The 10248-nt window shown below is 36.4% G+C and overlaps 1 protein-coding gene across 1 annotated transcript in view; it reads right to left on the reverse strand.

The window, feature by feature from the left end:
• The window catches only part of LOC132178499 (glyceraldehyde-3-phosphate dehydrogenase A, chloroplastic-like), a 3109-nt gene extending 2813 nt beyond the window's left edge, over positions 1–296 (reverse strand). Inside the window, exon 1 of the mRNA XM_059590927.1 lies at positions 190–296. Coding sequence (XP_059446910.1) covers positions 190–296 — 107 coding nt within the window. The remainder of the gene's footprint in view (positions 1–189) is intronic.
• Positions 297–10248: the final 9952 nt, after the last annotated feature.

Genomic DNA, 10248 nt, shown 5'->3' on the forward strand with positions numbered 1-10248 from the left:
AGGCATCTTTCTTTTGCTTGTCCAGCTATTCCTCGTTCTCCTGATTCTGGAATTTTTGGTCCCAAACTAAAAGCAAAATCTCCTTATGCTAATCGAGTGGAGCTGCTGCTACCTCCTAGAAGCCTCCATATCTCTCCGGCTCTGTCTCAAGCTTCTCCGGCAGCGTCTGGGATTCTTTCTCAAGCTCACGTTCCCAACTCTGGTGAGTCAATACAGGTTCTTAGTATTGGTGACTCAAGCCAACTCAGTCCAACTCGTTCAAGTGTCCCCTCCCCTGCAAAGCTGGCAAATCCCATCACCACCAACCCCTTACCTTCCCTCACTTCCGCATCAATGGAAAAGTCCCCTCTTGTCAACTTTCAGTTGAACCCTACCTTCCCCTCATTAATGCTTACCCATGTTGCAAACAACCTACAGCTCAAACTTTCTAATAGCTTGTGGTCCAATCCCAATAAGTCTTCTGGTCCCACCCCCCATGCTCTAACTAGTTCGTTAGTGACCAGCTTTCCAATTGTTACTAGGGTTTCAACTCCTTTGTTGACTTCTCTTTCCATTTCAAATTCTCTTGTAACTATCCCCTCTACTACTAAGGCAGACCCTCCTTTTGAAAAATACCCTTCCCTTACTCTTCTGAAACCTCCAAAATATCCTCTCGCTATCTCCTCTAAAAAACGTTTTCACCCTTACCACAAATCGGCCTCACTTTCTTCTTTCACTCCTAGCTCTCATCCCCACCCTACCAAAAAATCCAAGACTGATTCTAGCTCGTCCTATGGTGCTGGTGATGGAAGGGAATTGGGTGATAAGGAAGTGGATGTTTCTTCCTCAGGTGCTTTGTTTTTGGATGGGGTGGCTGGTTTCATCCAGCCCCCACCACCTCAATGAGAATCTTGGCTTGGAATTGCCGGGGGTTGGCTTGTGCCCCGACAATTCGTTCCTTACGAGCCCTGATTAGGCAGCACAGGCCTGATGTTCTCTTCTGGTCTGAAACTAAGGTTCTATCTTCACGTTTCTAGAACTCTCTTTCTTGCTTGGGTTTCTCTGCTTGGCTTCAAGTTCCTCATGTTGGATTAAGTGGATGTCTTTTTGTGACTTGGAAATATGGCTTTTCTTTGGATCTTGTTAGTCTTGATCAGCACCACATCTCCTGCATGGTGGTTTCTGATCCTCCTCATCGATCTTGGTTAATTTCTTGTGTGTATGCTCCTCACACTGTACAGAATCGTTTTGCTCTCTGGTCCAACCTTTTTGCGTTGGGAAGCTCTTTTGGTGGAGCTTGGCTTTTGTTGGGAGATTTTAATGCGATTTTGTCTTCTGCTGATAAGTGTGGGGGTCGAAATTTTGGGTCTACTTCGCATATGGATTTTGTTGATTTTGTGCATTCTAATGCTCTTGTTGATTTGGGCTTTATTGGTAATAATTTTACTTGGAGTAACTGTCGCTCTGGTAGTGCTAAAATCAGAGAAAGATTGGATCGTGGCTTGGCTATAGTCACTCAGTGGTAGCGGAAGCTTGGTTGGTGGAGGTGGAAGGCTCTCCAGCTTTCTCGTTGAGCAGGAAGTGGAAGAAAACAAAAACAGCTTTAAAGTCTTGGAACACTCTCCATTTTGGTCATATTCAGACTCGGATTAAATCTCTTATGGCCCAAATTGGAGTTATTCAAGCCTCTCCTCACTCCTCTAGCAGTGCTGCCAGAGAAGTGGTTCTTCAGAAGGCTCTTCAAGAGCAACTCCTGCGTGAGGAAATTTTGTGGAAACAAAAATCAAGGGAGTTATGGCTTTCTTGTACAGACCTTAATACTAAATTTTTCCATGCCTCTACTGCTTGCCGTCGTAGGTACAACTCCATCTCTTGTCTTATTGATAATGGGGTCAGTGTTATGAGTAGGGAGAATATTGGTTCTTTGCTGGTGGATCATTTTCATTCTCGTTTTACTTCTTCTCACCCTTCTGTTGATGATGATCTTGCTGGTTTGGTGGATAAAGTGATAACTGATGATGATAATATGCTTTTATGTGTAATTCCTACTGAAGAGGAGATTTTTTCGGCTATCACTGATCTTGGTCTTAATAAAGCTCCTGGTCCTGATGGTATGACAGGGTTTTTTTACAAAACTTACTGGTCTATTGTGAAGCTTAGTGTTATTGCCTCAGTGCAATCTTTTTTTAGAGGAGGTTTTTTGCTAAAAGAGTTCAACCATACTAATATTGCTCTCATCCCCAAGGTGGATAATCCTTCAAATGTGAATCAATTTAGGCCTATCAGTCTTACCAATTTCAACTATAAGATTATTTCAAAAATCTTGGCTAATAGGCTTAAACCTCTTCTTCATAAAATTGTCTCTCCCATGCAGTCTGCATTTTTGAAAGGGAGATCTATCCATGATAATTCTATATTGGCGCATGAAGTTTTCCATTCTATGAGACAGAAAAGATGAAATGGAGGTCTTATGGCTTTGAAATTGGATATGGAAAAGGCCTTTGACTCTATGGAATGGAGCTTTATTTTGAAAATTATGGAGCTTCTTGGCTTCCAGCCCACTTGGATTAATTGGATTAGCCAATGTATTACCACCTCCTCCTTCTCCATTCTTCTTGATGGTGCTCCTTTTGGCAAATTTTTTCCTTCAAGAGGTTTGAGGCAAGGGGACCCTCTATCTCCCTTTCTCTTTATTCTTGGCTCTGAAATCCTTTCGAGGCTTTTATTTAGGGAAGAAAATTTGGGTGCTCTCCATGGTATTAAAATTGCTAGATTGAGCCCTCCAATTTCTCATCTATTTTTTGCAGATGATGTTATGATTTTCTCCAAGGCTAATTTGGCGGAAGCTAATGTTATTCTCAAGTGCATTTCTTTGTACTCTCTTTGGTCTGGACAATGTATTAATCAAGCCAAGTCTGCTATTTTCTTTAGTAAGAATTGTAAGCCTGCTGTTAAGGCTTCGGTTAATGGTGTTCTAAAGCTGGCTCCTATTCCCGCTCGTGCCAAGTATTTGGGGATTCCTTTATTTATTTCTCGGAATAAGAAGGACTCTTTTTCTGAGCTCAAAGATAGGATTTTTGCCAAGGTGACGGGTTGGAAAGCTAGGCTTCTTTCTCAGGCTGCAAGAACCACTCTTGTGAAATCAGTGCTAAATGCCATCCCTACATACTTTATGTCTCTCTTTCTTATTCCCAAGTCTCTTTGCTCTGAGATTGATTCGGTTTTGAGAAAATTCTGGTGGGGTTTCCCTCAAGAAAAAAGGCATAATCTCTCTTTTCTTTCTTGGGATAGCATCTGCCAGCCTAAGAGCTTGGGTGGGCTAGGTATTAGCTCAATGGAATTTCTTAATAGCTCCTTGTTGGCTCGGCTTGGTTGGAAGTTGACCTCAAATGAACCTTTTCTTTGGGTTGATGCCCTTAAGGGGAAGTATTTGCAGCAGGGTTTTTCTTTTTTGGAGGCCCCTTATAATCCTGTCTCTTCTTGGCTTTGGAAAGGGTGGATGAAAAATAGGAAGGTGGTGGAGAAGGGCGCTTGTTGGTCTATTTCTTCTGGTGTGAATATTCCTATTTGGAGTTCTCGTTGGATTCCTTCCCAACCAAATTTTAAGCCCAGGCCGAATGCTCTTCTTACGGAGCTTCCAGATTTTTGTGGCTGATCTTATGCTCCCGGGTGAGCGTTCTTGGAATGTGGATCTTTTAAGAGATCTTTTCTCTCCTTCTACGGTTTCAAGCATCCTCAGCATTCATATTTCTCAGGTTAGTTCAGCAGATAAATGGACTTGGGCACCATCTCCTTCTGGCCTTTTCTCTGTGAAATCTGCTCGTGAAGTTTCTTTGACTCCATCTAGCAGAATTTCTCCTCTCTCTCCGGCAATTTGGCAGGCTCTTTGGGGCCTCAAGCTTCAAGCTCGTTTGAAGCATCTTCTTTGGAAGATTGCTTGGGATTTGCTTCCTTCAAGGGCTAATATTGGTAGGTTTGTTGTCTCTGATGATGCTAATGCGTGGGTGTGCCCCTTTTGTAAAGGTCCTCTTGAGACCTTGACCCATATTTTCTTGGAGTGTAATCTGGCTTGTTCTCTTTGGAGTAGCTCTTCATGGCCAAATGTGATTTCTGCTTTTTCGTCCAAACCTATTCACGAGTGGATTATTGATGTGGTGTACCCAGCTGAAAAGCTGGCTATTCCTTGTGCTGAGGTTCGCCATTTTCAGCTTTTTGCTGCCCTCTCTTTGGATCTAATTTGGTTTTCCAGAATTAAATTGGTTCATGAGGCTCTCCTCCCGGATCCGGCTAAGGTTACTCAGCATCTTCACTCTAATTTGGGCTTTCATCTTTCGGCTTGGAAGAAGGCTTCTCTTCCTTCCTTGTGGATTCCTCCTTTTGTGGGTTGTTTAAAGGGGAATTTTGATGTTGCCATTAAAGGCAATTTTGCTGTTGCTGCAGCAGTTATTAGTGACTCTTCTGGGGAGATTTTAGCTGCTGCTACTCTGAAGCTCCATTCCTCAGATGTCCTTTTGGGAGAAGCCTTGGCTGCTCTTCTTGCTACTCGGTTGGCTCGGTCTTTTGGTTTGGATGCTTTTGCTCTTGAAGGTGATGCTCTCCTGGTGATCTTAGCAGTGAATCAGCCAGCTCTTTTTTCTTCTTGGAATTTTATTTATGTTATTTCTGATATTTGTATTGAACTTAACCTCTTTCGTAGTTGGTATGCTGCGAAAGTGTCTAGATGTGCCAATTTTCGTGCACATGCGTTAGCCAAATGGGCCGCTACCCACTTTATTTTTGGTAGCATTCCCTTAGGTTCCTCCATTCTCTCTTCCATCCGGATCCAGAGTGGGAAGGACCCTCCCTTGTAGTCCTTTTTCCCTTTTCAATTAGAAAAAAAAAAAAAGAAAAAAAAAAAGAATAAAGCATCTTCTTAATAACATCTGGTTCACGTAATTACTATCTCAAGCGGGTTCGAACATGCGACCACTAGAAAGAAGGACAAAGATTGCACACTCAGCTGCTTTACCAACTCGACTAATACCTCGGTGGTCTCAATAAACATGGTTTGTGAGTGATTGAGTAACGCCCTAATCTGATATTGTGAAAAGACGTGTAGCTCACCTCCGGTTTAATATCTTGTTTAGTAGAATAGATTCAAATTGTCTCATGATTTTCTACAGGAATGGAGAAAAATCATTTACCAGGAATTGGTACGAAATTTGAGGGATTTTTTTTTTTTTTTTTTTTAAAAAAAAAAAGATATTGTTTTGTCTTAATTTTTCAGTTCTATTTAATTATAAAAAAATAAAAATAAAAAAATTATTTGTTTTGGGTGCTTTCTTTTTGTGGGTCCAATTTTCAATCCGTAATTGTGGTGGAAGAAAATCCATAAACCACGCTAGCAGTAACAATTTAACTTGGGCTTTTAATGTCTTAGAGTAATGGTCCACACAAAGTTTCCCCGAACATTAAAGAAAAAGCCCAGAAACTATTTTTTCATAATTCCCAACATAGACCCACCTTTTCCCTTGATGCCGATAAAAAACACTACTCCCTAAATATTTATGAAGACAATATTTTTATTTTATTTTAAAATAAAGGGGAAAGCCTATATACCCTTTAAACTATCACTCAATTCATAATATTTTTTTTCAAATTTTTAATTGTGATAATATCCTTCTCAAACTACAAAAAAATTATCAATATTTTTCTAATAACCAAACTAACCTTAATAAAATAAAAACATAAAATTCTAAAACTTCCAAACTACGGCAGACTCTGATAATTTAGGAGGTGTTTGGCAAATGGGATGGCCTAAACACTGTAGTTGATGTAGATTGATGTGAAAAAAAAAGTAAGAATGTTTGGTATAAAAAAAATGAAAAAGTGGTATGGAAAAGTGAAAAAGTTTTGTTTTGTAGTGATTTTTTTATTTGAATAATAATAAAAAGTGAATGATTTGATATTAAAAGTGAAAAAGTTAGAATGTTTTGATGTTGATTTTTTTGAGAAATGGTAATGAACAGTGTTTAGCCCATCCCCATCCCCATTACCAAACAAACCCTTAGTATTTTAGTTGGACCGCACCAAGCCTTGCCCGTCTATTACTAACCCATTGCATCTTCTTCATCATCATCCTCAACCACATAAAGTAAAGAATAACAAATAAAATATATATATATATATATACAGACAATTATTACCCGCAGCCGCAGGCGTTCTCACCCCGACTTAAATGTAAGAGTTGAGGTGGGCGTGGTAAAATGGGCAGAACGCGTTTTTTGAGAGTGACTACTAACAGGAAGGGCGCATGTCCCATGTAAGTTTGGTTAGTTTTAGCGCATCTCCAATGGCAATAGTGATGTGCCACATTAACAACCAACAGCCTCACAACACAACTGGACAGCCAATAACATATTAACATGCTTGGACGAACCAAAAAAATAAATAAAAATCCGATAACAAAAATCTGAAAAGACATGTGAAGATTTTGGGACACGTAAGATGATTTGAACATAATCTGAACCCAAAATTGCGCGTTGAAAGCTGTGAAAACATTAATGCCACATGTTTTAGTTGAAACCTGTGTCCTTATCTCTTGCTGCCAGAACAGAACAGAAGAAGCAAATAAAAGTAAAAAAGTGGAAGGAGGACTTTGTTAATAATGTTGGCACTAATAATGGGGCTTTTACAATTGCAGAAAGATAAAAAGTTAAACATGTTTGATGGCTGGCAGTCTTGTACATGTTCTTGTGATGTATAATATCTTTAAAAATAAGGATTTTTAAATTTAGGAAAAGGTGGGTAATGTTGTAAGATATGACAAAAACCTTACTCCGTATTATTTCAATTACTGTTGTGATTTATGATTACTATTATTTATTTATTATGGTGAAAGAGGGTCCATTAGGTAGCCCAAATCAATAATTGAAAAAGAAAGAAAAGGGGAAAGAGAAATAGCGCATGCATATATTTTAGAATGCAAGAGAGGAGAAATGAATGAATGGTTGGTGCAGCAGCTTGGATAGAGCTGGATGGAATACAAGACACGAGGCCAGTTCAGAAGGTGTTAGCAATGCAATCCTTAATACCGGATTCCATCCCATCAGTTGATTCATATCCAGAATCCAGATTGGACGATATATATGATTTGATGTTAAAAAAGAAGAAGAAGAAGATATTATATGATTTCCAGGGGGGGAGATGGTTTTTATAAAATGGAGGGCATGTGCTCAGGTTGACACTATTTGCTGCAGTTGGCAGACCAGCCACATGTTTTAATGTCATGTGGGACCCTTCTCCAACCTTTTCCTCACTCCTACCTCCCTCTTACCTACCCTCAAACAGACAGAACAGGGCACGTCTATCCATGCACAGCATCCTCCCTCTCCTTTTCATTTGTCACCAGTCGCATGAGTCGCATCTCTTGCTCTGCACTTTTTGGGCTGGAGTACATAAGAGCATTCAGTGTCATTAAATTTTACTCAAATTTTTTTATTTTAACACTCACTTTCTTTTTTTTTTTTTTTTTCTTTTAAGAGACACTCACACAGTAGCCTTTACTACTTTAACAATTTACATTCACTATTTCATATTAATATTATTTTTTAAAAATTTATTTATTCTTTCTCTAATTTTTATATTTATTTACTTCATTACCCTTTTTTTTTAAAAAAAAAAAGGTAGTGAAATTAAAAAAAAACATTTAAGTCATTTTAATTAAATTGTCTCAATAAAATAATTAAAAAATAATTTTGATGAGTCTACAAGGAGTGCTCTACGGGATCTTGAGTGTGTTTGGTTTGGGCTTCTACCTGTGACTACATTAACAAAGTATTCCTCACTACATTTTCCCCTTGTTTCTTAATCAATTTGTGACGGATGATTACATTAATTTTTATCTTTTTATTTTTTTAAGAAACAAAAATATCTTTTTAATATAATTAATTGAATATTATTTTGTTCAAATGAATTTGAAAGAACCTTAATTCAAACTATTGATGAGAGATGGATACTTCTTATTTTGAGATTAAAGGCTTACATTCATGAAATAAGCTCCAAGTCTCCGACTATAATGGCATTAGCTTTTCTTAATTTTTTCTTGAAGGTATGAAACCAAAATATATTTTATTTTTCATTTAGATCAACTCTACAGTAACTTTTCTTTATTCTTTTTTCTATACTAAATTAAATTACAAGAGAAAGAGAGCAGAAAGAAAAGCAATTAGAATATTGTTCAAATAAAGTATAGTGTAAAGAGAGAAATGATAAAACATTTTTATATAACAATAATGTTAAAGTTCTCATAGGGAACACCAACCAAAAGAGTCTCTTTCGTGTAAAATTTTAGGATCGAGGTCCCTCACATTTTTTCAAATATGTTTTTTATATTTTATTTGACAATCGAAATAAATGTGAAGGCTTGTGTGTTACTGAGGTAATTAATTTTAGATTTGAATTCCCTCATATTTTATAAAAATGAGATTCTCATATTCTAAAATTTGACCCATTCATTTCATTTAAGAGTTTAAACAAATGCAGAAGTTTATGTTACCGAGGTAAGTGAATTTGACATATTAAAAACTAAAATTAATTACCTCAGTAACACACAAATTTCTGCATTTATTTAAACCATTAGATGAAATAGATGGCTCAAATTTTAAAATATGAGAATCTCATATTTTAGAAAATATGTTAATCCAATTAATTTTAGTGTTCAACATGTCTTATCCACTCATCTCGCTAATACAAATTTTTGCATTTGTTTAAACCGTTAAATGAAATGGATGATTTCAATTTTAAAATATGTGAATCTCATATTTTAGAAAAGCTTGAGAGATCCCAATCCAAATTTTTAAGAGATTATCCTACACTTAAAGGAAGATAATGAGATTTAAGGAAGTTGTGCTAGTACTTTTAAAGCCTATTTTGAATTGCGTTAGACAGATTAAAAAGAAAAAAACTTTTAATTGATAAAAAAATTGTGCCAAACAAAAAGCTAACTTATTTTGGTAAAAAATTTCAAAAGTACTTCTTTTATTTTTATTTCTTCACTTTAAAAAATGTCTAAACACACTTTTGGAAGAAAATTTAAAAAAAAAAAAAAACTTGGAATAAAGTTTTTCCTAAAATAATATTTTTAAATTTGAAAGCTCTAGTTTACTATACAATTATAAAAATGCTCTTATCCAACGTCCAAAAATCATTGTTCAAGTGGATAAGCTCATTTTTTTTTTTTTTTTTTGAATAAGATCATTTCCAGTTCATTTTGGATTGGAGAATATTTAGTTAATGATTAGAATCTGTTAAATAAAAATATTTTGAGGCCATAAATAGAACATTTGTCCCATTAATAAAAAAATAATATATATAAAAAGGATGGTCCAACTACCCCAAGGGGCTGATCTAAAAAAAAAAAAAAAAAAAATTGTTTGGCCCTTGGGGTTGGCAACAATTTTTTTAAAAAACATTTTAAAAGTTTTTTTTTTTGAAGTTTGGGTTTAGGGGGTGGTCCGGCTACCCATGGCTAGCCATTGGGGTGGCTCTCAAGCCAGAGCCACCCCCAGCTAAAATGGGGTGGTCCGGCCACCCACTATGGGCAAGATGATATTTTTTTTTTAAAAAAAAAAAATTATTTTTTATTGTTTTTAATCTGAAATATTATTTTTTTATAATTTTTTTTTGTAGTGAGACAGGTGTCATATTTGTAACTATAATTTTTAAGAAGACATTTCAATTATGAACTAAATATTCTCAAATCCATTATGGACTAGAAAGGATCCTATTCTCTTTTTTTTTTTTTTTTTTTTTTTAGATATAGTATAGTGCAATAAAAAGATTATTTTTGATCTATAGAAGTCCTAGGTGGCAAGAAGTTACATGCCTATTGGTGGGTGGAGCCATAACAACTACAGATAGAACTTATGACATCTTGCTACCTAAATTTTTATGGGTAAAAAACTATCTTTTTATTGCATTATAGCAATTTTTTTTTAAAAAAAAAAAAACTGAAAAAGCTTATTTTTGGGTCCATTGAAAACAAGAGGGTCCCTCTTGCCTCACAACTCACCTATCAATGTTGCATTACCATAACAATAATTAAAGCAAGTTATGAGCACCGCCCCTATAATGAAACCAATAAATAGCTTTATCTCAAAACACCAAAAGAATTTATTAATTACCTATAAGGCATATGGTAATGGTGGTACCGTGAGTTTTCACCGCAGGATGGTGAGGCTGCCGCATGCCACTGCGCATCAGGTAAAGGTGTACAAGAGAACTCTTAGT

Source organism: Corylus avellana, chromosome ca4, assembly GCF_901000735.1.
Source record: "Corylus avellana chromosome ca4, CavTom2PMs-1.0".
Taxonomy (NCBI): domain Eukaryota; kingdom Viridiplantae; phylum Streptophyta; class Magnoliopsida; order Fagales; family Betulaceae; genus Corylus; species Corylus avellana.